General features: G+C 46.3%; 1 protein-coding gene across 1 annotated transcript in view; it reads left to right on the top strand.

The window, feature by feature from the left end:
- The window catches only part of masp1 (MBL associated serine protease 1), a 93,891-nt gene that overhangs the window by 30,109 nt on the left and 37,077 nt on the right, over nucleotides 1-26,705 (top strand). The window contains exons 6-7 of the mRNA XM_046297842.1: nucleotides 13,155-13,302; nucleotides 14,110-14,231. Of these exons, the coding sequence (XP_046153798.1) occupies nucleotides 13,155-13,302; nucleotides 14,110-14,231 (270 nt within the window). The remainder of the gene's footprint in view (nucleotides 1-13,154; nucleotides 13,303-14,109; nucleotides 14,232-26,705) is intronic.

Consider the following 26,705-nt stretch of genomic DNA (forward strand, 5'->3'; position numbering starts at 1 on the left):
AAATTACGAATGAAACGCCGATAGAAATTAGCGAAACCTAAAAAGCGCTGCAACTCGACACGTGACCTTGGAACGGGCCAATCACTGACAGCTTGGACCTTAGCGGAATCCATCTGAATGCCTTCAGCGGAAATAACGGAACCGAGAAAAGTAACGGAGGAGACATGAAAAGAGCACTTCTCAGCCTTAACGTAGAGACAATTCTCTAAAAGGCGCTGTAGAACACGTCGAACGTGCTGAACATGAATCTCGAGTGACGGAGAAAAAATCAGGATATCGTCAAGATAGACAAAAACAAAGATGTTCAGCATGTCTCTCAGAACATCATTAACTAATGCCTGAAAAACAGCTGGCGCATTGGCGAGACCGAACGGCAGAACCCGGTACTCAAAATGCCCTAACGGAGTGTTAAACGCCGTTTTCCACTCGTCCCCCTCTCTGATGCGCACGAGATGGTAAGCGTTACGAAGGTCCAACTTAGTAAAGCACCTGGCTCCCTGCAGAATCTCGAAGGCTGATGACATAAGGGGAAGCGGATAACGATTCTTAACCGTTATGTCATTCAGCCCTCGATAATCCACGCAGGGGCGCAGAGTACCGTCCTTCTTCTTAACAAAAAGAACCCCGCCCCGGCCGGAGAAGAAGAAGGCACTATGGTACCGGCGTCAAGAGACACAGACAAATAATCCTCGAGAGCCTTACGTTCGGGAGCCGACAGAGAGTATAGTCTACCTCGAGGAGGAGTGGTCCCCGGAAGGAGATCAATACTACAATCATACGACCGGTGAGGAGGAAGGGAGTTGGCTCGGGACCGACTGAAGACCGTGCGCAGATCATGATATTCCTCCGGCACTCCTGTCAAATCGCCAGGTTCCTCCTGAGAAGTAGGGACAGAAGAAACGGGAGGGATGGCAGACATTAAACACTTCACATGACAAGAAACGTTCCAGGATAGGATAGAATTACTAGACCAATTAATAGAAGGATTATGACATACTAGCCAGGGATGACCCAAAACAACAGGTGTAAACGGTGAACGGAAAATCAAAAAAAGAAATAGTCTCACTGTGGTTACCAGATACTGTGAGAGTTAAAGGTAGTGTCTCAAATTTGATACTGGGAAGATGACTACCATCTAAGGCAAACATGGGCGTAGGCTTGTCTAACGGTCTGAAAGGAATGTTATGTTTCCGAACCCATGCTTCGTCCATGAAACAACCCTCAGCCCCAGAGTCAATCAAGGCACTGCATGTAGCACCCGAACCGGTCCAGCGTAGATGGACCGACATAGTAGTACAAGATCTAGATGAAGAGACCTGAGTAGTAGCGCTCACCAGTAGCCCTCCGCTTACTGATGGGCTCTGGCCTCTTACTGGACATGAATTAACAAAATGTCCAGCAACTCCGCAATAGAGGCACAGGCGGTTGGTGATCCTCCGTTCCCTCTCCTTAGTCGAGATGCGAATCCCTCCCAGCTGCATGGGCTCAGTCTCAAAGCCAGAGGAGGGAGATGGTTGCGATGCGGAGCAGGGAAACACCGTTGATGCGAGCTCTCTTCCACGAGCCCGGTGACGAAGATCTACCCGTCGTTCTATGCGGATGGCGAGAGCAATCAAAGAGTCCACATCTGAAGGAACCTCCCGGGAGAGAATCTCATCCTAACCACTGCGTGGAGTCCCTCCAGAAAACGAGCGAGCAGCGCCGGCTCGTTCCACTCACTAGAGGCAGCAAGAGTGCGAAACTCAATAGAATAATCCGTTATGGACCGTTCACCTTGGCATAAGGAAGCCAGGGCCCTAGAAGCCTCCCTACCAAAAACTGAACGGTCAAAAACCCGAATCATCTCCTCTTTAAAGTTCTGGAACTTGTTAGAGCAATCAGCCCTTGCCTCCCAGATAGCTGTGCCCCATTCTCGAGCCCGGCCAGTAAGGAGTGAAATGACGTAAGCAACCCGAGCTCTCTCTCTAGAGTATGTGTTGGGTTGGAGAGAGAACACAATCTCACACTGCGTGAGAAAGGAGCGGCACTCAGTGGGCTGCCCGGAGTAGCAAGGTGGGTTATTAACCCTAGGTTCTGGAGGCTCGGCAGGCCAGGAAGTAACAGGTGGCACGAGACGTAGACTCTGGAACTGTCCAGAGAGGTCGGAAACCTGAGCGGCCAGGTTCTCCACGGCATGGCGAGCAGCAGACAATTCCTGCTCGTGTCTGCCGAGCATGGCTCCTTGGATCTCGACGGCAGTGTAACGAGCGTCTGAAGTCGCTGGGTCCATTCCTTGGTCGGTTCCTTCTGTCATGCAGGTGATAGAGGACCCAAAAGCGACTTAACAGAAACAGAGTTTATTCAAGTCCAAACAGGGAATAACAGAAATCCTCTAGTCTGTAGAGGGGAATAACAAGAGAAGCGGCCACAGACTGCAGGTCGCCGGGTAGGCGCAGGCCGTAGTTGACAGAGACACCTGCTCACACGCAGCATCTGATGAAGGCAAAAACACGACAGGACAGGGCGAAACACAATCACAGCACGGTGAATACTAAACAAGGAACCGACGGGACAGGAACGGAACACAAAGGAATAAATAGGGACTCCAATCAGGGGAAAGGATCGGGAACAGGTGTGGGAAGACTAAATGATGATTAGGGGAATAGGAACAGCTGGGAGCAGGAACGGAACGATAGAGAGAAGAGAGAGCGAGAGAGTGAGAGAGGGAGGGGGAGAGAGAGGGATAGAAAGAGGGAAAGAACCTAAAAAGACCAGCAGAGGGAAACGAATAGAATGGGGAGCACAGGGACAAGACATGATAATAAATGACAAACATGACAGGAATGGTAGTTTTGCAATGGAAGAATGTGCAAAGTAGACATAAAAATAATGGGGTGCAAAGGAGCAAAATAAATAAATAAATTAAATACAGTTGGGAAAGAGGTAGTTGTTTGGGCTAAATTTTAGGTGGGCTATGTACAGGTGCAGTAATCTGAAAGATGCTCTGACAGTTGGTGCTTAAAGCTAGTGAGGGAGATAAGTGTTTCCAGTTTCAGAGATTTTTGCAGTTCGTTCCAGTCACTGGCAGCAGAGAACTGGAAGGAGAGGCGGCCAAAGAAAGAATTGGTTTTGGGGGTGACCAGAGAGATATTGTTATGCAGGTGAATGAGGACCCAAAAGCGACTTAACGGAAACAGAGTCTTTATTCCAGTTTTAAACAAAAGCGATAATCCTGGAAATTATCTAGGTAAATGCAAAAACAGGAAAACTGAAATCCACTCGTCAGTAGAGAGGAATGACTGGAGACGCGACCACAGACTGCAGGTCGCTTCGGGAAGGCACCGGCCGTAGCTGACATTGACACCTGCTCACACGCAGCATCTGAAGAAGGTAAAACACGACAGGGCGGAACAAGGACACAGAACAGCGAACATCAAGCAATGATCCGACAAGGACAGAAGCGGAAAACAGAGGGAGAAATAGGGACTCTAATCAGAGGGCAAAATAGGGGACAGTTGTGAAAGAGTAAATGAGGTAGTTAGGAGAATGAGGAACAGCTGGGAGCAGGAACGGAACGATAGAGAGAGAGAGCGAGAGAGGGAGGGGGAGAGAGAGGGATAGAAAGAGGGAAAGAACCCAATAAGACCAGCAGGGGGAAACGAACAGAAGGGGAAGCACAAGGACAAGACATGACAATATATGACAAAACATGACAGTTATACCTGCTTGAGCGTGTGCTACAGGTGAGAGATGCTATGGTGACCAGCGAGCTGAGATAAGGGGGGACTTTAGCTAGCAGGGTCTTGTAGATGACATGGAGCCAGTGGGTTTGGCGACGAGTATGAAGCGAGGGCCAGCCAACGAGAGCGTACAGGTCGCAATGGTGGGTAGTATATGGGGCTTTGGTGACAAAAAGGATTGCACTGTGATAGACTGCATCCAATTTGTTGAGTAGGGTATTGGAGGCTATTTTGTAAATGACATCGCCAAAGTCGAGGATTGGTAGGATGGTCAGTTTTACAAGGGTATGTTTTGTTATGCAGGTGAATGAGGACCCAAAAGCGACTTGGCGAAAACAGAGTCTTTAATCCAGTAAAGTAAATCTACAATCATAAAGCATAATTCCACTCGTAATGACGAGAACAGACTGGAGACTCGGTCATAACTGCAGGTTGCCTCGGGAAGGCACGTGAACGTAGCAGACTCAGACACCTGCTCACCACGCAGCATCTGAGGGAAACACGACACGACAGGGCGATACACAGACACAGCACGGTGAACAATAGACAAGGATCCGACAGGACAGGAACGGAAAACAAGGGAAGAAATAGGGACTCTAATCAGGGGAAAAGATAGGGAACAGGTGTGGGAAGACTAAATGATTGATTAGGGGAATAGGAACAGCTGGGAGCAGGAACGGAACGATAGAGAGAAGAGAGAGAGGAAGGGAGAGAGAAAAAGGGGAACGAACCTAAAAAGACCAGCAGGGGGGAAAACGAACAGAAGGAAAAGCAAAATGACAAGACAATATAAGACAAAACATGATAGTACCCCCCCACTCACCGAGCGCCTCCTGGCGCACTCGAGGAGGAATCCTGGCGGCAACGGAGGAAATCATCAATAAGTGAACGGTCCAGCACGTCCCGAGACGGAACCCAACTCCTCTCCTCAGGACCGTAACCCTCCCAATCCACTAAGTATTGGTGACCCCGTCCCCGAGAACGCATGTCCATGATCCTACGTACCTTGTAAATAGGTGCGCTCTCGACAAGGACAGGAGGGGGGGGGAGGGAAGACGAACGGGGGTGCGAAGAAAGGGCTTGACACAGGAGACATGGAAGACAGGATGGACGCGACGAAGATGTCGCGGAAGAAGCAGTCGCACAGCGACAGGATTGACGACCTGGGAGACACGGAATGGACCAATGAACCGCGGAGTCGTAAGAGGAAGGTTGCGAGTGGAAAGCCACACTCTCTGGCCGCAACAATACCTTGGACTCTTAATCCTACGTTTATTGGCGGCTCTCACAGTCTGTGCCCTGTAACGGCAAAGTGCAGACCTCACCCTCCTCCAGGTGCGCTCACAACGTTGGACAAACGCTTGAGCGGAGGGAACGCTGGACTCGGCAAGCTGGGATGAGAACAGAGGAGGCTGGTAACCCAGACTACTCTGAAACGGAGATAACCCGGTAGCAGACGAAGGAAGCGAGTTGTGAGCGTATTCTGCCCAGGGGAGCTGTTCTGCCCAAGACGCAGGGTTTCTGAAAGAAAGGCTGCGTAGTATGCGACCAATCGTCTGATTGGCCCTCTCTGCTTGACCGTTAGACTGGGGATGAAACCCGGAAGAGAGACTGACGGACGCACCAATCAAACGACAGAACTCCCTCCAAAACTGTGACGTGAATTGCGGGCCTCTGTCTGAAACGGCGTCTAACGGGAGGCCATGAATTCTGAACACATTCTCGATGATGATTTGTGCCGTCTCCTTAGCGGAAGGAAGTTTAGCGAGGGAATGAAATGTGCCGCCTTAGAGAACCTATCGACAACCGTAAGAATCACAGTCTTCCCCGCAGACAAAGGCAGACCGGTAATGAAGTCTAGGGCGATGTGAGACCATGGTCGAGAAGGAATGGGGAGCGGTCTGAGACGACCGGCAGGAGGAGAGTTACCTGACTTAGTCTGCGCGCAGTCCGAACAAGCAGCCACGAAACGGTGCGTGTCACGCTCCTGAGTCGGCCACCAAAAGCGCTGGCGAATAGACGCAAGAGTGCCTCGAACACCGGGATGACCAGCTAACTTGGCAGAGTGAGCCCACTGAAGAACAGCCAGACGAGTGGAAACAGGAACGAAAAGGAGGTTACTAGGACAAGCGCGCGGCGACGCAGTGTGCGTGAGTGCTTGCTTAACCTGTCTTTCAATTCCCCAGACTGTCAACCCGACAACACGCCCATAAGGAAGAATCCCCTCGGGATCAGTAGAAGCCACAGAAGAACTAAACAGACGGGATAAGGCATCAGGCTTGGTGTTCTTGCTACCCGGACGGTAAGAAATCACAAACTCGAAACGAGCGAAAAACAACGCCCACCGAGCTTGACGAGCATTAAGTCGTTTGGCAGAACGGATGTACTCAAGGTTCTTATGGTCTGTCCAAACGACAAAAGGAACGGTCGCCCCCTCCAACCACTGTCGCCATTCGCCTAGGGCTAAGCGGATGGCGAGCAGTTCGCGGTTACCCACATCATAGTTGCGTTCAGATGGCGACAGGCGATGAGAAAAATAAGCGCAAGGATGAACCTTATCGTCAGACTGGAAGCTCTGGGATAGAATGGCTCCCACGCCTACCTCTGAAGCGTCAACCTCGACAATGAATTGTCTAGTGACGTCAGGAGTAACGAGGATAGGAGCGGACGTAAAACGTTCTTTTAGAAGATCAAAAGCTCCTGGGCGGAACCGGACCACTTAAAACACGTCTTGACAGAAGTAAGAGCTGTGAGAGGGGCAGCAACTTGACCGAAATTACGAATGAAACGCCGATAGAAATTAGCGAAACCTAGAAAGCGCTGCAACTCGACACGTGACCTTGGAACGGGCCAATCACTGACAGCTTGGACCTTAGCGGAATCCATCTGAATGCCTTCAGCGGAAATAACGGAACCGAGAAAAGTAACGGAGGAGACATGAAAAGAGCACTTCTCAGCCTTCACGTAGAGACAATTCTCTAAAAGGCGCTGTAGAACACGTCGAACGTGCTGAACATGAATCTCGAGTGACGGTGAAAAAATCAGGATATCGTCAAGATAGACAAAAACAAAGATGTTCAGCATGTCTCTCAGAACATCATTAACTAATGCCTGAAAAACAGCTGGCGCATTGGCGAGACCAAACGGCAGAACCCGGTACTCAAAATGCCCTAACGGAGTGTTAAACGCCGTTTTCCACTCGTCCCCCTCTCTGATGCGCACGAGATGGTAAGCGTTACGAAGGTCCAACTTAGTAAAGCACCTGGCTCCCTGCAGAATCTCGAAGGCTGATGACATAAGGGGAAGCGGATAACGATTCTTAACCGTTATGTCATTCAGCCCTCGATAATCCACGCAGGGGCGCAGAGTACCGTCCTTTTCTTAACAAAAAGAACCCCGCCCCGGCCGGAGAGGAAGAAGGCACTATGGTACCGGCGTCAAGAGACACAGATAAATAATCCTCGAGAGCCTTACGTTCGGGAGCCGACAGAGAGTATAGTCTACCCCGAGGAGGAGTGGTCCCCGGAAGGAGATCAATACTACAATCATACGACCGGTGAGGAGGAAGGGAGTTGGCTCGGGACCGACTGAAGACCGTGCGCAGATCATGATATTCCTCCGGCACTCCTGTCAAATCGCCAGGTTCCTCCTGAGAAGTGGGGACAGAAGAAATGGGAGGGATGGCAGACATTAAACACTTCACATGACAAGAAACGTTCCAGGATAGGATAGAATTACTAGACCAATTAATAGAAGGATTATGACATACTAGCCAGGGATGACCCAAAACAACAGGTGTAAAAGGTGAACGAAAATCAAAAAATAAATAGTCTCACTGTGGTTACCAGATACTGTGAGGGTTAAAGGTAGTGTCTCAAATCTGATACTGGGAAGATGACTACCATCTAAGGCGAACATGGGCGTAGGCTTGTCTAACTGTCTGAAAGGAATGTCATGTTTCTGAGCCCATGCTTCGTCCATGAAACAACCCTCAGCCCCAGAGTCTATCAAGGCACTGCATGTAGCACCCGAACCGGTCCAGCGTAGATGGACCGACATAGTAGTACAGGATCTAGATGGAGAGACCTGAGTAGTAGCGCTCACCAGTAGCCCTCCGCTTACTGATGAGCTCTGGCCTTTTACTGGACATGAATTGACAAAATGTCCATCAAATCCGCAATAGAGGCACAGGCGGTTGGTGATCCTCCGTTCCCTCTCCGTGGTCGAGATGCGAATACCTCCCAGCTGCATGGGCTCAGTCTCTGAGCCAGAGGAGGGAGATGGTTGCGATGCGGAGCAGGGAAACACCGTTGACGCGAGCTCTCCTCCACGAGCTTGGTGACGAAGATCTACCCGTCGTTCTATGCGGATGGCGAGAGCAATCAAAGAGTCCACACTGGAAGGAACCTCCCGAGAGAGAATCTCGTCTTTGACCACTGCGTGGAGTCCCTCCAGAAAACGAGCGAGCAGCGCCGGCTCGTTCCAGTCACTAGAGGCAGCAAGAGTGCGAAACTCTATAGAGTAATCCGTTATGGATCGATCACCTTGGCATAGGGAAGCCAGGGCCCTAGAAGCCTCCCTACCAAAAACTGAATGGTCAAAAACCCGAATCATCTCCTCTTTAAAGTTCTGGTAATTGTTTGAACAATCAGCCCTTGCCTCCCAGATAGCTGTGCCCCACTCTCGAGCCCGGCCAGTAAGGAGTGAAATGACGTAAGCAACCCGAGCTCTCTCTCTAGAGTATGTGTTGGGTTGGAGAGAGAACACAATATCACACTGGGTGAGAAAGGAGCGGCACTCCGTGGGCTGCCCGGAGTAGCAAGGTGGGTTATTAACCCTAGGTTCCGGAGGCTCGGCAGGCCAGGAAGTAACAGGTGGCACGAGACGAAGACTCTGGAACTGTCCAGAGAGGTCGGAAACCTGAGCGGCCAGGTTCTCCACGGCATGGCGAGCAGCAGACAATTCCTGCTCGTGTCTGCCGAGCATGGCTCCTTGGATCTCGACGGCAGTGTTACGAGCGTCTGTAGTCGCTGGGTCCATTCTTTGGTCGGATCCTTCTGTTATGCAGGTGAATGAGGACCCAAAAGCGACTTGGCGAAAACAGAGTCTTTAATCCAGTAAAGTAAATCTACAATCATAAAGCATAATTCCACTCGTAATGACGAGAACAGACTGGAGACTCGGTCATAACTGCAGGTTGCCTCGGGAAGGCACGTGAACGTAGCAGACTCAGACACCTGCTCACCACGCAGCATCTGAGGGAAACACGACACGACAGGGCGATACACAGACACAGCACGGTGAACAATAGACAAGGATCCGACAGGACAGGAACGGAAAACAAGGGAAGAAATAGGGACTCTAATCAGGGGAAAAGATAGGGAACAGGTGTGGGAAGACTAAATGATTGATTAGGGGAATAGGAACAGCTGGGAGCAGGAACGGAACGATAGAGAGAAGAGAGAGAGGAAGGGAGAGAGAAAAAGGGGAACGAACCTAAAAAGACCAGCAGGGGGAAAACGAACAGAAGGAAAAGCAAAATGACAAGACAATATAAGACAAAACATGACATGTTTGGCAGCATGAGTGAAGGATGCTTTGTTGCGAAATAGGAAGCCAATTCTAGATTTAACTTTGGATTGGAGATGTTTGATATGGGTCTGGAAGGAGAGTTTACAGTCTAACCAGACACCTAAGTATTTGTAGTTGTCCACGTATTCTAAGTCAGAGCCGTCCAGAGTAGTGATGTTGGACAGGCGGGTAGGTGCAGGTAGCGATCGGTTGAAGAGCATGGATTTAGTTTTACTTGGTGGCGATGACAGGACTGGCTTCCTCTCTCAAACTCGAGAGAGCATGATTACACCTTGTTCTTTTTTTTCAGTCATCTTAAATCAGGATGCAAAACTGACCTTGGATCATTAACTCTGGGACTACTACATCTCTCTCTGTATTTCAATGTAAAGCATCTCTTTAATAATACTTCCTGTTGATCCGACCAAGTGACATCTCACCTATGATCATGCTGTGCCCTGTGTGTCAACCAGTTCAGATGTGGGAGGGATTCACCAGAACAGCTGATATAACCTAGAGGATTTAGGGAGAAGGGGGAGAGGGATGAAGTGAAGAAGAGAGACTGTTATTGTGTGAGTGTGGTCTCACCTGGTGTCCACTCTAAGTGGCTACAGAGTACTTTATGCTGGAAAACAGACACATGAGGACAAACAATAGAAGATAATGTCAATAGAAGATACTGTATGTGACGCAGACACCTATCGGAGTGTACCTGAAACACTTAAATATATAGGGCTATGTGTCTCACAACTTGGTTATTGCAAGGCTAACCCCCAGGGAAATCATGACTTGACAGAACAGATATTCCAGTGAAAATGGCTGTGTTTGTGGTGTAAATCTGAAAATTAGCAGGTGACATTGAAGTTTTTTTTTAAATTAATGCATGTGAGACAGGTTCCATGTAAAAAAAAGACAGGCAAAGATGGAGAAAAAGAACACAGAACAGTTTAATTACCTCTGGTTATGGATACTTGCCAGCAATAAAGTTTCCACGGCCTGTTCCTGGGACAGTGAACATCTGTCAATATCTTTATTTTCGACCCCTTGATCAGCTCGCTCTCTGAAAGTAAAGAAAACAGCATATTTTTTATAGATATGAAAACAATAACTGAGATATGACCGTTCAATCTAAAGCAGCAGATGTCATTTTTAGGATACGTCAATACAGCCCAGTGCTGCTTACCTGAGATGCCATCTTCGTAGGTGTCCACTTTGACTTCCTTTGTGTCGGAAAAAAGTTGCTTTCAGAACAAACAAAAAGACACAAATGTACCTCCATAGCATATAACAATTTGCCTGTGAATAACCACATCTTCATACAAACGTGCTACTGTATGCAGAATTCTTGATGCACAACCAAAGCTGCTGCCATATCCTGCCAGCACACCCACAAGCGAGCCACTCAGGAGCAGAACGATGACGCGTGGAAGAGGGAATGGAATGAGATGGGAACAGAAATTTGTTGCAAGTTGGGGAGGAGGGCTAATAGCTGAACAATAGACAATTCAACCTTTACTAAAGAATAGTCTAATAGCCAAGCTAGGTCTGAAAACCCCCCGTCCTATCACAGACCAGATTTGCAAGAGGACAAGTACATTAGAGTGTCTAGTTTGAGAAGCAGACGCCTCACAAGTCCTTAACTGGCAGCTTCTTGAAATAGTACCCGCAAAACACCAGTCTCAACGTCAACAGTGAAGAGGTGACTCCGGGATACTGGCCTTCTATGCAGAGTTGCAAAGCAAAAGCCATATCTCAAGTCACTCTGCATATTTTGAAACTTGTAAGTAAGCATTTCTCTGTTTGTCTATACCTGTTGTTTACGAATCATGTTACAAGTACATTTTGATTTGTTTCTAACATAGCAGTCTGATATGACAGACTTCAATTGAAAATATAAATCAAATTATTTCACGAGTTGGAGTATCAATTATGCAAATACTATGCAAAGTTTGCAGAAACACAATTTTTGATGTACTCGTTTCTACTGAAAATAGGGTTAGTTTAGTAAGCAGCTGATTTGTCATGAGTTTCATCCTAGTGCTTGAAGTGAACAGGATGGAGCTGTGTTGACTAATCATAAATGTCCTTTTAAAGTAAGCAAGGAGAGCACATTTTTTCGTTTTGGAGATTTCAAATAGAAGAGCTTCCATTCCCACTGAAAGGTGACTTCCGACCTGTGTGGCTCAGAACACTTTTAAGTAATCTGATCTGATTAATCCTTAACAACACTATCAACAAAGCAGGTCCCACAGGCCCTAGTTTTGCCACACCTGGACTGCTCAAGCATCTTTGATCCCCAAGGCAATAGCTGCAGTGAATTCTAAAGTGTGATTAACCTTGCTTGATTGACTTTTGACCTTTGTACATTTGCAAAAAATTCTAAAAGTATTTAGTTTTAAATATACTTAAGTATGAAAAGTAAAAGTATAAATCATTTCAAATTCCTTATATTAAGCAAAGCTTTTTAATTTATGGATAAGCCAGGTGCACACTCCAACACTCAGACATAGTTCACCAGCAAAGAATTTGTGTTTTGTGGGTCTGTTAGTTCTCCAGATCAGTGGCAATAGGGATTACCAGAGATGTTCTCTTGATTAGTGCGTGAATTGCACAATTTTCCTGTCCTGCTAGGCATTAAAAATGTAAAAAGTACTTTTGGGTGTCAGGAAAAATGTATGGAGTAAAAAGTACATCATTTTCTTTAGAAATCTTGTGAAGTAAAAATAAAAATTGTCAAAATCTAAATAGTAAAGTACAGATACCCCAAAAGACAACTTAAGTACTTTACACCACTGCTTATCGTACTTGCACCTTTCCAATGTTGTAGCATTATATGGTTTTATATTGTGTTATTTATACCTGCCTTTATACACTGCTCAAAAAACACTAAAATAACACATCCTAGATCTGAATGAATGAAATATTCGTATGAAATACTTTTAAAAAAAATACAAAATCACACAAAAATTATCAATGGAAATGAAATTTATCAACCCATGGCGGTCTGGATTTGGAGTCACACTCAAAATTAAAGTGGAAAATCACACTACAGGCTGATCCAACTTAGATGTAATGTCCTAAAAACAAGTTAAGATTAGGCTCAGTAGTGTGTGTGGCCTCCACGTGCAAATGTAGGTGATAAAATCCCAGCCAATGTTTCAGCATCAGAGGGCAGCACACACACACACAGCTGGCTTAGCCTCTGCTCCTAAAAGCTGTTATACCATTCGCCAAGAATAACCAACCAGACCAGGCTAGCCCAGGCCAGACCATGGCCAAGTCAGACAGGGTCACATTGGGCTTTCCCACCATCACCCACAGCCACAGCTTTGGAAAATCTGGAACGCTTAGATTTTACAACCGAGCCAGTCAATGTCGCCTCACAACGTGCACACAATTAATCAACTTATACTGAAGGAGACTTGGGAGGGATGACTGCGAGCCAAAGCTGATTGAATTACTGTATTAGTGCTTCTTTGGAAGGGTTTGGGTAGGGTATTTGGTCATGGGGTTGTGTAGTAATGATGATAATGAGATGAAGAGGAGGAGGATCGATGACCATGACAGTGATGATTGTAGTGATGACGACTAGGATGATGGTCATGATAAAAGTGAGACACCTTGATGAGACTTGCATCCGGACTTTCCTGCCTGCATCCGGACTTTCTCTCCCCGCTTGACCACCTCCCTCAGATGACCACTCAAGGCATTAACCTTCTAATGACTGTCCATCTCATGATGTTGTGATGTTGGTTTTCTAAATTACGTGTATAGTTTTGTGCTTTGAAGCGCTTTGAGATTCTTTGAAAAGCACTGTATAAATTATGATAATGATGATGAAGTGGTGGTGTGTTTGACCTGCAGATCCAGGCTGGAGAGAAGGAGTATGGTCCGTTCTGTGGTGACCGGCCACCAGGCAAGATCCAGACAGAGAGCAACAAGGTCCAGGTGTTCTTCCACAGTGATAACTCTGGAGAGAACATCGGCTGGAGGCTCTCCTACACCTCATCAGGTCAGCCTCACTCTAAATATTCATATGTCATTGTGTCCACTTTTCCAAAAATGCAACGTTTTTAACTCTGTTGAATGTCTTCATTTGTGTGAAGGAAGAAGGGGACACATTAGTTGCGTATCAAATTGCACCCTAATCACTATTTAGTGCTCTATTTTTAACCAGGGCCCATGACTTCTCCCAACCATGTACATCTAAAAGGGTTGGGATAGGTATTACGTACATTCGGTACACTCAGAGGGTTTTTTGGCTTGTCCCCATAGGGCAAGGCTGCCCAATTCCGATTCTGGAGGGCCGAAACACTTCTGGTTTTCATCCTCTCCTTCTAATCAGGGACTGATTCAGACCTGGGACAGCAGGTGAGTGCAATTTACTTCCAGGTAGAAACAAGAACCAGAAGTATTTTTCTGCTCTCCAGTACTGGAATTGGGCAGCACTGCCATAGGGGAACCTTTTATCGTTCCAGCCTGTGTTTTGTGTTTTCCTCTGTGTTTTCTAAAATTCTTGTAACTTTCACAAAATTCCATGGTTTTCCAGAACATTCCTAGAACACTAGAGAGAATAAGCAGAAAATTCAGAGTTGTCCAACCAGGATAAAAAAAAAAAATACCACTTCACTCATGGTTTTGGTCTAGCCACCCCAACAAAACATGTGGAAATGATCACACACGCAATACAAGTAGAATACAACAATGGAAATTATAAAACTGTAATATCTTAAATAATCAATGAATTAATGAAGTCCGTTGTAAGCAAATAAATAGTTTCCTGGTCTAATTATCTAGCCTGTATCCTGTTTGTTTTCAGGAAGGAGTCAGTGTCCTGTCCCTGTGAAGCCTCTCTATGGCCAGCTGGATCCGGTCCAGATCCAGTACTCCTTCAAAGACCACGTCCTGGTATCCTGTGACCCAGGATACAGACTGATAAGGGTGAGACTGACAGACAGGTTGGGACCAAACGCTCTTGTTAAAGTCTTGTTCTCCACTGTAACAATACTCTTTATTTATATGAAGGAATGACCATTTGGCAACCACCAAGTCACCATGGTGAGAAAAACTATACTCTTGAAGATATCAATCTGCATGTTTGACAGTACCAGTCAAAAGTTTGGACACACGTACTCATTCAAGGGCTTTTCTTTATTTGTACTATTTTCTACATTATAGAATAATAGTGAATACATCAAAACTATGAAATAACACATATGAAATCATGTAGTAACCAAAAAAGTGTAAAACAAATTATTCAAGATTCTTCAAAGTAGCCTTTGCCTTGATGACAGCTTTGTACACTCTTGGCAATCTCTCAACCAGCTTCACCTGACATGATTTTCCAACAGTCTTGAAGCAGTTCCCACATATGCTGAGCACTTGTTGGCTGCTTTTCCTTCACTCTGTGGTCCAACTCATCCCAAACCATCTCAGGCCAATAAATTAGCATGATCAACAGTATCAACAACTTTTGACAGGTCCAAAAACAAAGCAATACATTTGATTTTAGTGTCTAAAGCATTGACAAGATCACTAACAACTATAGTGGTTGCTGTCATAGTGCTATGCTAAAGCCTAAAACCTGATTGGTTTTCATTCAAAATACATTTCTTAGATAAGAAAGAACAATGTTGTACATTTATTTACCAAGGATTCAAGAATCTTAGCTAGAAAAAATCAAATAAAATTTTGTTGATCACATACACATGGTTAGCAGATGTTAATGCGAGTGTAGCGAAATGCTTGTGCTTCTAGTTCCGACAGTGCAGTAATATCTAACAAGTAATTTAACAATTCAACAACAACTACCTAATACACACAATTCTAATGGGATAGAAAAAGATATATAAATATATGGATGAGCAATGACCGAGCTGCATAGGCAAGATGTAATAGATGGTATAAAATACAGTATACAGTCTTGGCCAAAAGTTTTGAGAAGGACACAAATATTAATTTTCACAGTCTGCTGCCTCAGTTTTGTATGATGGCAATTTGCATATACAGTGCCTTGCGAAAGTATTCGGCCCCCTTCAACTTTGCGACCTTTTGCCACATTTCAGGCTTCAAACATAAAGATATAAAACTTTATTTTATTGTGAAGAATCAACAACAAGTGGGACACAATCATGAAGTGGAACGACATATATTGGATATTTCAAACTTTTTTAACAAATCAAAAACTTAAAAATTGGACGTGCAAAATTATTCAGCCCCTTTACTTTCAGTACAGCAAACTCTCTCCAGAAGTTCAGTGAGGATCTCTGAATGATCCAATGTTGACCTAAATGACTAATGATGATAAATACAATCCACCTGTGTGTAATCAAGTCTCCGTATCAATGCACCTACACTGTAATAGTCTCAGAGGTCCGTTAACCTCTTGCTTCTACCTGGCACGCAGGCGTCCCATCTAGAGCTCTGGAAATGCAAATGCGCTACGCTAAATGCTAATAGTATTAGTTAAAACTCAAACATTCATTAAAATACACATGCAGGGTATTGAATTAAAGCTACACTCGTTGTGAATCCAGGCAACAAGTCAGATTTCTAAAATGTTTTACGGCGAAAACATAGCACATATTTATGTCAAACCACCACCGCAGACATAGCTCATTAGCATAGCCAAGTAAGAAAAAATATGCAATCAACAAACGCAGGATTAAAAAAAAAAATTTCAATAACCTTTTGAAATCTTCATCAGATGACAGTAATATAACATGTTACACAATAATATGCTATATATATCCATAAATCTCTGTTTACAATGATGCATCGTTCAAAAAATGCTACTAAAATGTCAGGAGAAATGAAATAGCTCCGGCAGATAACGTCAGCTAACAAGGAATACACATCATAAACTTTGACTAAATATGCATGTTTTACATATGTATAGGAAGATACACTTCTTCTAAATGCAATCGCTGTGTTACATTTATTTTTAACGTTACAGTTTGCGTTCATTAGGCTATACTAGGAGTCGGCGCTCCAAATGTATCATTATGCCTATCTTGGAGTCGACAGAAACCCAAAATTAACACATAAATATTCCCTTACCTTTGCTGTTCTTCCATCAAAAGACCTGGAAGGGATTATACTTACCAAAACAGCGTTTAGTTTTCAAGTCTGCGTCTTTCGGTTCTCAAAATAGCCACATTTCGGTCGAAATGTAGGCAAAATTCAAGTGGATGCGCACCAAAACGTCGAAATTATATATTATATGACGAGTAAACTTGTCAAACTATGTTCATAATTAAGCTTTAACATGTTATAAAGCTGTACAGCAATTGTGAGGACGAAGCGAAACACACACGTCTTTTAATTGATCCTGAAGAAAAGAGAGAGCGGGAGCAGAGCGCGCATAAACGTACACTTTTTTTTCGCGTGACCGAGACCTTTCGGCACGCTCAACGTCTCGTGAGCGCGCGATTCTCACAATGAGAAGCCCCATTGAAAGCAGGCTTCGCGCTGAACACGTAGGAACTGTTCCCAGAGCGGTAGCCTTTTGGGAAGTGTGTTTAAGATGACGTCAAAGTTGGGCCAACTTTTTCCATAACAAGAGAGATTTTGGGAGAATGCATGCCCTGAGACTTCTGCTTTACATAGAGACAAAATTTTAACGGTTTTAGAAGCTTTAGAGTGTTTTCTATTCTATAATATTTTTTATATGCATATATTAGCAACTTTTGACAAAAATATATCCTGTTTTATATGGGTACCCAATTCCTCCAGAAGGGGCAGTAAACAGGGCTAGGCTTAACAGGTTAAAAGCGCAGAGAGCATCACGAAGAACAAGGAACACACCAGGCAGGTCCGAGATACTGTTGTGAAGAAGTTTAAAGCCGGATTTGGATACAAAAATATTTCCCAAGCTTTAAACATCCCAAGGAGCACTGTGCAAGCCATAATATTGAAATGGAAGGAGTATCAGACCACTGCAAATCTACCAAGACCTGGCCGTCCCTCTAAACTTTCAGCTCATACAAGGAGAAGACCCATGATCACTCTGGATGAACTGCAGAGATCTACAGCTGAGGTGGGAGACTCTGTCCATAGGACAACAATCAGTCGTATATTGCACAAATCTGGCCTTTATGGAAGAGTGGCAAGAAGAAACCATTTCTTAAAGATATCCATAAAAAGTGGTGTTTAAAGTTTGCCACAAGCCACCTGGGAGACACACCAAACATGTGGAAGAAGGTGCTCTGGTCAGATGAAACCAAAATTGAACTTTTTGGCAACAATGCAAAACGTTATGTTTGGCGTGAAAGCAACACAGCTCATCACCCTGAACACACACCATCCCCACTGTCAAACATGGTGGTGGCAGCATCTGTCATGCAGGTGAAAGAGGACCCAAAAGCGACTTGGCGAAAACAGAGTCTTTAATCCAGTAAAGTAAACACAATCAAAAAAACACAACTTTCACTCGAAATGACGAGGACAAACTGGAGACTCGATCTTGAACAGCAGGTGAACAGCAGGTTGCCTCGGGAAGGCACTTGAACCAGACAGACTCAGACACCTGCTCACCACGCAGCATCTGAGGAAAACACGACACGACAGGGCGATACACAAACACAGCACGGTGAATACTAAACAAGGAACCGACAGGGCAGGTACGGGAAACAAGGAGTGAAATAGGGACTCTAATCAGGGAAAAGGATCGGGAACAGGTGTGGGAAGGCTAAATGATGATTAGGGGAATAGGAACAGCTGGGAGCAGGAACGGAACGATAGAGAGAAGAGAGAGCGAGAGAGTGAGAGAGGGAGGGGAGAGAGAGGGATAGAAAGAGGGAAAGAACCTAATAAGACCAGCAGAGGGAAACGAATAGAATGGGGAGCACAGGGACAAGACATGATAATAAATGACAAAACATGACAGTACCCCCACTCACCGAGCGCCTCCTGGCGCACTCGAGGAGGAATCCTGGCGGCAACGGAGGAAATCATCAATGAGTGAACGGTCCAGCACGTCCCGAGACGGAACCCAACTCCTCTCCTCAGGACCGTAACCCTCCCAATCCACTAAGTATTGGTGACCCCGTCCCCGAGAACGCATGTCCATGATCTTATGTACCTTGTAAATAGGTGCGCTCTCGACAAGGACGGGAGGGGGAAGGGAAGACGAACGGGGGTGCGAAGAAAGGGCTTAACACAGGAGACATGGAAGACAGGATGGACGCGACGAAGATGTCGCGGAAGAAGAAGCAGTCGCACAGCGACAGGATTGACGACCTGGGAGACACGGAACGGACCAATGAACCGCGGAGTCAACTTACGAGAAGCTGTCGTAAGAGGAAGGTTGCGAGTGGAAAGCCACACTCTCTGGCCGCAACAATACCTTGGACTCTTAATCCTGCGTTTATTGGCGGCTCTCACAGTCTGTGCCCTGTAACGGCAAAGTGCAGACCTCACCCTCCTCCAGGTGCGCTCACAACGTTGGACAAACGCTTGAGCGGAGGGAACGCTGGACTCGGCAAGCTGGGATGAGAACAGAGGAGGCTGGTAACCCAGACTACTCTGAAACGGAGATAACCCGGTAGCAGACGAAGGAAGCGAATTGTGAGCGTATTCTGCCCAGGGGAGCTGTTCTGCCCAAGACGCAGGGTTTCTGAAAGAAAGGCTGCGTAGTATGCGACCAATCGTCTGATTGGCCCTCTCTGCTTGACCGTTAGACTGGGGATGAAACCCGGAAGAGAGACTGACGGACGCAAATCAAACGACAGAACTCCCTCCAAAACTGTGACGTGAATTGCGGGCCTCTGTCTGAAACGGCATCTAACGGGAGGCCATGAATTCTGAATACATTCTCGATAATGATTTGTGCCGTCTCCTTAGCGGAAGGAAGTTTAGCGAGGGGAATGAAATGTGCCGCCTTAGAGAACCTATCGACAACTGTAAGAATCACAGTCTTCCCCGCAGACAAAGGCAGACCGGTAATGAAGTCTAAGGCGATGTGAGACCATGGTCGAGAAGGAATGGGGAGCGGTCTGAGACGACCGGCAGGAGGAGAGTTACCCGACTTAGTCTGCGCGCAGTCCGAACAAGCAGCCACGAAAAGGCGCGTGTCACGCTCCTGAGTCGGCCACCAAAAGCGCTGGCGAATAGACGCAAGAGTGCCTCGAACACCGGGATGACCAGCTAACTTGGCAGAGTGAGCCCACTGAAGAACAGCCAGACGAGTGGAAACAGGAACGAAAAGGAGGTTACTAGGACAAGCGCGCGGCGACGCAGTGTGCGTGAGTGCTTGCTTAACCTGTCTTTCAATTCCCCAGACTGTTAACCCGACAACACGCCCATAAGGAAGAATCCCCGGGATCAGTAGAAGCCACAGAAGAACTAAACAGACGGGATAAGGCATCAGGCTTGGTGTTCTTGCTACCCGGACGGTAAGAAATCACAAACTCGAAACGAGCGAAAAACAACGCCCAACGAGCTTGACGGGCATTAAGTCGTTTGGCAGAACGGATGTACTCAAGGTTCTTATGGTCTGTCCAAACGACAAAAGGAACGGTCGCCCCCTCCAACCACTGTCGCCATTCGCCTAGGGCTAAGCGGATGGCGAGCAGTTCACGGTTACCCACATCATAGTTGCGCTCAGATGGCGACAGGCGATGAGAAAAATAAGCGCAAGGATGAACCTTATCATCAGACTGGAAGCGCTGGGATAGAATGGCTCCCACGCCTACCTCTGAAGCGTCAACCTCGACAATGAATTGTCTAGTGACGTCAGGAGTAACGAGGATAGGAGCGGACGTAAAACGTTCTTTTAGAAGATCAAAAGCTCCCTGGGCGGAACCGGACCACTTAAAACACGTCTTGACAGAAGTAAGAGCTGTGAGAGGGGCAGCAACTTGACCGAAATTACGAATGAAACGCCGATAGAAATTAGCGAAACCTAAAAAGCGCTGCAACTCGACACGTGACCTTGGAACGGGCCAATCACTGACAGCTTGGACCTTAGCGGAATCCATCTGAATGCCTTCAGCGGAAATAACGGAACCGAGAAAAGTAACGGAGGAGACATGAAAAGAACACTTCTCAGCCTTTACGTAGAGACAATTCTCTAAAAGGCGCTGTAGAACACGTCGAACGTGCTGAACATGAATCTCGAGTGACGGAGAAAAAATCAGGATATCGTCAAGATAGACAAAAACAAAGATGTTCAGCATGTCTCTCAGAACATCATTAACTAATGCCTGAAAAACAGCTGGCGCATTGGCGAGACCGAACGGCAGAACCCGGTACTCAAAATGCCCTAACGGAGTGTTAAACGCCGTTTTCCACTCGTCCCCCTCTCTGATGCGCACGAGATGGTAAGCGTTACGAAGGTCCAACTTAGTAAAGCACCTGGCTCCCTGCAGAATCTCGAAGGCTGATGACATAAGGGGAAGCGGATAACGATTCTTAACCGTTATGTCATTCAGCCCTCGATAATCCACGCAGGGGCGCAGAGTACCGTCCTTCTTCTTAACAAAAAGAACCCCGCCCCGGCCGGAGAGGAAGAAGGCACTATGGTACCGGCGTCAAGAGACACAGACAAATAATCCTCGAGAGCCTTACGTTCGGGAGCCGACAGAGAGTATAGTCTACCCCGAGGAGGAGTGGTCCCCGGAAGGAGATCAATACTACAATCATACGACCGGTGAGGAGGAAGGGAGTTGGCTCGGGACCGACTGAAGACCGTGCGCAGATCATGATATTCCTCCGGCACTCCTGTCAAATCGCCAGGTTCCTCCTGAGAAGTAGGGACAGAAGAAACGGGAGGGATGGCAGACATTAAACACTTCACATGACAAGAAACGTTCCAGGATAGGATAGAATTACTAGACCAATTAATAGAAGGATTATGACATACTAGCCAGGGATGACCCAAAACAACAGGTGTAAACGGTGAACGGAAAATCAAAAAAGAAATAGTCTCACTGTGGTTACCAGATACTGTGAGGGTTAAAGGTAGTGTCTCAAATCTGATACTGGGAAGATGACTACCATCTAAGGCGAACATGGGCGTAGGCTTCTCTAACTCTCTGAAAGGAATGTCATGTTTCCGAACCCATGCTTCGTCCATGAAACAACCCTCAGCCCCAGAGTCTATCAAGGCACTACATGTAGCACCCGAACCGGTCCAGCGTAGATGGACCGACAAAGTAGTACAGGATTTTGATGGAGAGACTTGAGTAGTTGCGCTCACCTGTAGCCCTCCGCTTACAGATGAGCTCTGGCTTTTACTGGACATGAATTAACAAAATGTCCAGCAACTCCGCAATAGAGGCACAGGCGGTTGGTGATCCTCCGTTCCCTCTCCTTAGTCGAGATGCGAATCCCTCCCAGCTGCATGGGCTCAGTCTCTGAGCCAGAGGAGGGAGATGGTTGCGATGCGGAGCAGGGAAACACCGTTGATGCGAGCTCTCTTCCACGAGCCCGGTGACGAAGATCTACCCGTCGTTCTATGCGGATGGCGAGAGCAATCAAAGAGTCCACATCTGAAGGAACCTCCCGGGAGAGAATCTCATCCTTAACCACTGCGTGGAGTCCCTCCAGAAAACGAGCGAGCAGCGCCGGCTCGTTCCACTCACTAGAAGCAGCAAGAGTGCGAAACTCAATAGAATAATCCGTTATGGACCGTTCACCTTGGCATAAGGAAGCCAGGGCCCTAGAAGCCTCCCTACCAAAAACTGAACGGTCAAAAACCCGAATCATCTCCTCTTTAAAGTTCTGGAACTTGTTAGAGCAATCAGCCCTTGCCTCCCAGATAGCTGTGCCCCATTCTCGAGCCCGGCCAGTAAGGAGTGAAATGACGTAAGCAACCCGAGCTCTCTCTCTAGAGTATGTGTTGGGTTGGAGAGAGAACACAATCTCACACTGCGTGAGAAAGGAGCGGCACTCAGTGGGCTGCCCGGAGTAGCAAGGTGGGTTATTAACCCTAGGTTCTGGAGGCTCGGCAGGCCAGGAAGTAACAGGTGGCACGAGACGTAGACTCTGGAACTGTCCAGAGAGATCGGAAACCTGAGCGGCCAGGTTCTCCACGGCATGGCGAGCAGCAGACAATTCCTGCTCGTGTCTGCCGAGCATGGCTCCTTGGATCTCGACGGCAGTGTAACGAGCGTCTGAAGTCGCTGGGTCCATTCCTTGGTCGGTTCCTTCTGTCATGCAGGTGAAAGAGGACCCAAAAGCGACTTGGCGAAAACAGAGTCTTTAATCCAGTAAAGTAAACACAATCAAAAAACACAACTTTCACTCGAAATGACGAGGACAAACTGGAGACTCGATCTTGAACAGCAGGTGAACAGCAGGTTGCCTCGGGAAGGCACTTGAACCAGACAGACTCAGACACCTGCTCACCACGCAGCATCTGAGGAAAACACGACACGACAGGGCGATACACAAACACAGCACGGTGAATACTAAACAAGGAACCGACAGGGCAGGTACGGGAAACAAGGAGTGAAATAGGGACTCTAATCAGGGAAAAGGATCGGGAACAGGTGTGGGAAGGCTAAATGATGATTAGGGGAATAGGAACAGCTGGGAGCAGGAACGGAACGATAGAGAGAAGAGAGAGCGAGAGAGTGAGAGAGGGAGGGGGAGAGAGAGGGATAGAAAGAGGGAAAGAACCTAATAAGACCAGCAGAGGGAAACGAATAGAATGGGGAGCACAGGGACAAGACATGATAATAAATGACAAAACATGACAGCATCATGGTTTGGGCCTGATTTTCTTCATCAGGGACAGGGAAGATGGTTAAAATTGATGGGAAGATGGATGGAGCCAAATACAGGACCATTCTGGAAGAAAACCTGATGGAGTCTGCAAAAGACCTGAGACTGGGATGGAGATTTGACTTCCAACAAGACAATGATCCAAAACATAAAGCAAAATCTACAATGGAATGGTTCAAAAATAAACATATCCAGGTGTTAAAATGGCCAAGTCAAAGTCCAGACCTGAATCCAATCGAGAATCTGTGGAAAGAACTGAAAACTGCTGTTCACAAATGCTCTCCATCCAACCTCACTGAGCTCGAGCTGTTTTGCAAGGAGGAATGGGAAAAAAAGACTTACATACCCCAAGCGACTTACAGCTGTTATCGCAGCAAAAGGTGACGCTACAAAGTATTAACTTAAGGGGGCTGAATAAATTTGCACGCCCAATTTTTCAGTTTGATTTGTTAACATTTTTAAAATATCCAATAAATGTCGTTCCACTTCATGATTGTGTCCCACTTGTTGTTGATTCTTCACAAAAAAATACAGTTTTATATCTTTATGTTTGAAGCCTGAAATGTGGCAAAAGGTCGCAAAGTTCAAGGGGGCCGAATACTTTCGGAAGGCACTGTACTCCAGAATGTTATGAAGAGTGATCAGATGAATTGCAATTAATTTAAAAGTCTTTCTTTGCCATGAAAATTAACTGAATCCCCCAAAAAACATTTCCACTGCATTTCAGCCCTGCCACAAAAGGACCAGCTGACATCATGTCAGTAATTCTCTCCCTAACACAGGTGTGAGTGTTGATGAGGACAAGGCTGGAGATCACTCTGTCATGCTGTTTGAGTTTGAAAAACAGACTGGAAGCTTCAAAAGGAGGGTGGAGCTTGGAATTATTGTTCTTCCTCTGTCAACCATGGTTACCTGCAAGGAAACACATGCCTTCATCATTGCTATGCACAAAAAGGGCTCCACAGGCAAGGATATTGCTGCCAGTAAGATTGCACCTAAATCAACCATTTATCGGATCATCAAGAACTTTAAGCAGAGCAGTTCAATTGTTGTGAAGAAGGCTTCAGTGCACCCAAGAAAGTCCAGGACCGTCTCCTAAAGTTCATTCAGCTGTGGGATCGGGGCACCAGCAGTACAGAGCTTGCTCAGGAATGGCAGCAGGCAGGTGTGAGTGCATCTGCACGCACAGTGAGGCAAAGACTTTTGGAGGATGGCCTGGTGTCAAGAAGGGCAGCAAAGAAGCCACTTTTCTCCAGTAAAAACATCAGGGACAGACTAATATTCTGCAAAAGGTACAGGAATTTAACTGCTGAGGACTGGGGTAAAGTCATTTTCTCTTATCAATCCACTTTCCGATTGTTTGGGGCATCCGGGAAAAAGCTTGTCCGGAGAAGACAAGGTGAGCGCTACCATCAGTACTGTGTCGTGCCAACAGTAAAGCATCCTGAGATCGTTTGTGTGGGGTTGCTTCTCAGCCAAGGGAGTGGGCTCACTCACAATTTTGCCTAAGAATACAGCCATGAATAAAGAATGGTACCAACACATCCGCCAAGAGCAACTTCTCCTAACCATCCAGGAACAGTTTGGTGACGAACAATGCCTTTTTCAGCATTATGGAGCACCTTGCCATAAGGAAAAAGTGATAACTAAGTGGCTCGGGGAAAAAAACATCAATATTTTGGGTCCATGGCCAGGAAACTCCCCAGACCTTAATCCCATTGAAAACTTGTGGTCAATCCTCAAGAGGCGGGTGGAGAAACAAAAACCCACGAATTCTGACAAAATCCAAGCATTGATTATGCAAGAATGGGCTACCATCAGTCAGGATGTGGCCCAGAAATTAATTGACAGCATGCCTGGGGGTATTGCAGAGGTCTTGAAAAAGAAGGGTCAACATTGCAAATATTGAATCTTTGCATCAACTTCATGCAATTATCAATAAAAGCCTTTGACACTTTTGAAATGCTTGTAAATAAACTTCAGTATTCCATAGTAACATCTGACAAAAATATCTAAAGACACTTAAGCAGCAAACTTTGTGGAAATTAATATTTGTGTCATTCTCAAAACTGTTGGCCATGACTGTACGTATGAGATGAGTAATGTAAGATATGTAAACATTATTAAAGTGACTAGTGATCCATTTATGAAAGTGGCCAGTGATTTTGAGTCTGTATATAGGCTGCAGCCTCTCTGTGTTAGTGATGGCTGTTTAACAGTCTGATGGCCTTGAGATAGAAGCTGTTTTTCAGTCTCTCGTTTTTTTTATACCTTTATTGAACTAGGCAAGTCAGTTAAGTACTGACCTCGCCTTATGGATGGTAGCAGGGTGAACAGACAATGCTCGGGTGGTTGTTGTCCTTTTTGGCCTTCCTTTGACATCCGGTGCTGTAGGTGTCCTGGATGGCAGGTAGTTTGCCACTGGTGATGCTTTGTGCAGACCGCACCACCCTTTGGAGTGCCTTGCAGTTGTGGGTGGTGCAGTTGCCGTACCAGGCGGTGGTACAGCCTGACAGGATTCTCTCAATTGTTCATCTGTAAAAGTTTGTGAGGGTTTTAGGTGACAAGCCATATTTCTTCAGCCTCATGAGGTTGAAGAGGCACCTTTCCACATTCTTCACACTGTCTGTGTGGATGGACCATTTCAGTTTGGCCGTGATGTGTACGCCGAAGAACTTAACTTTCCACCTTCTCCACTGCTGTCCCGTTGATGTGGATAGGGGGGTGCTCCCTCTGCTGTTTCCTAAAATCCACGTTCATCTCCTTTGTTTTGTTGATGTTGAGTGAGAGGCTGTCTCGTCATTGTTGGTAATCAAGCCCACTTCTGTTGTGTTGTCAGCTAACTTGATGATTGAGCAGTCATGGGTGAACAGGGAGTACAGGAGGGGGCTGAGCACGCACCCTTGTGGGGCCCCAGTGTTGAGGATCAGCGAAGTGGAGATGGCCAACTCAGAAAGAGTTATCGCATCAGAAAGTCCAGGACCCAATTGCACAGAGCGGGGTTGACACCCAGGGCCTCAAGCTTAATGTTGAGCTTGGAGTGTACTATGGTGTTGAATGAGCCTTAGTCAATGAACAGCATTCTTACATACCTTAAGGGAACATTTCGGCAGTTGCTGTATGGTTAGTGAGAAAGTCCATATTGCAAATGTACGGTCCCTTACTAGACGTCCGAAGACGTTTGTAAAATTTGCGGACGGCATCGAGCCGAGCGGCAGGGCCGGACCTACCGGGAAGTCATCAAATGAACTTTTTTCGGACATTCGGTTTCCGTTTTACAAAAATAATCAAGTTTTGGTAATTTTTCCGCTGTCCCGGAAAATCCCACAAGAGGGCATAAGCAATCATATTGCTATTGGACAAAACATCACGATTCACGACGGGGCCTTATCTCGAAAACGGAAAATATTTCGAAGCCGAAACTTGGTGAGCGTAGGTTTGGCATAATGGGAAGTGGGCCCCGAACAAGATGGCGTCTAGGCCTCAACGGTTTTTGAGTTATGGCCATTTATCTGGGATTAAAGGTCCAAAATGAAAATAGAGAAATTATTTTTCCACTTCACGTCAAAGTCAAGTAGCCTCCGGTGTCAATAAAAAAAGAACCAGCCATTTATTTATCGTCATTTAAGAGAAATCGTACGATGACAGATTGGTGATGTTCACGGATAGGTGTTTTTTTTCAACGGT

Source organism: Oncorhynchus gorbuscha, linkage group LG14, assembly GCF_021184085.1.
Source record: "Oncorhynchus gorbuscha isolate QuinsamMale2020 ecotype Even-year linkage group LG14, OgorEven_v1.0, whole genome shotgun sequence".
Lineage (NCBI taxonomy): Eukaryota > Metazoa > Chordata > Actinopteri > Salmoniformes > Salmonidae > Oncorhynchus > Oncorhynchus gorbuscha.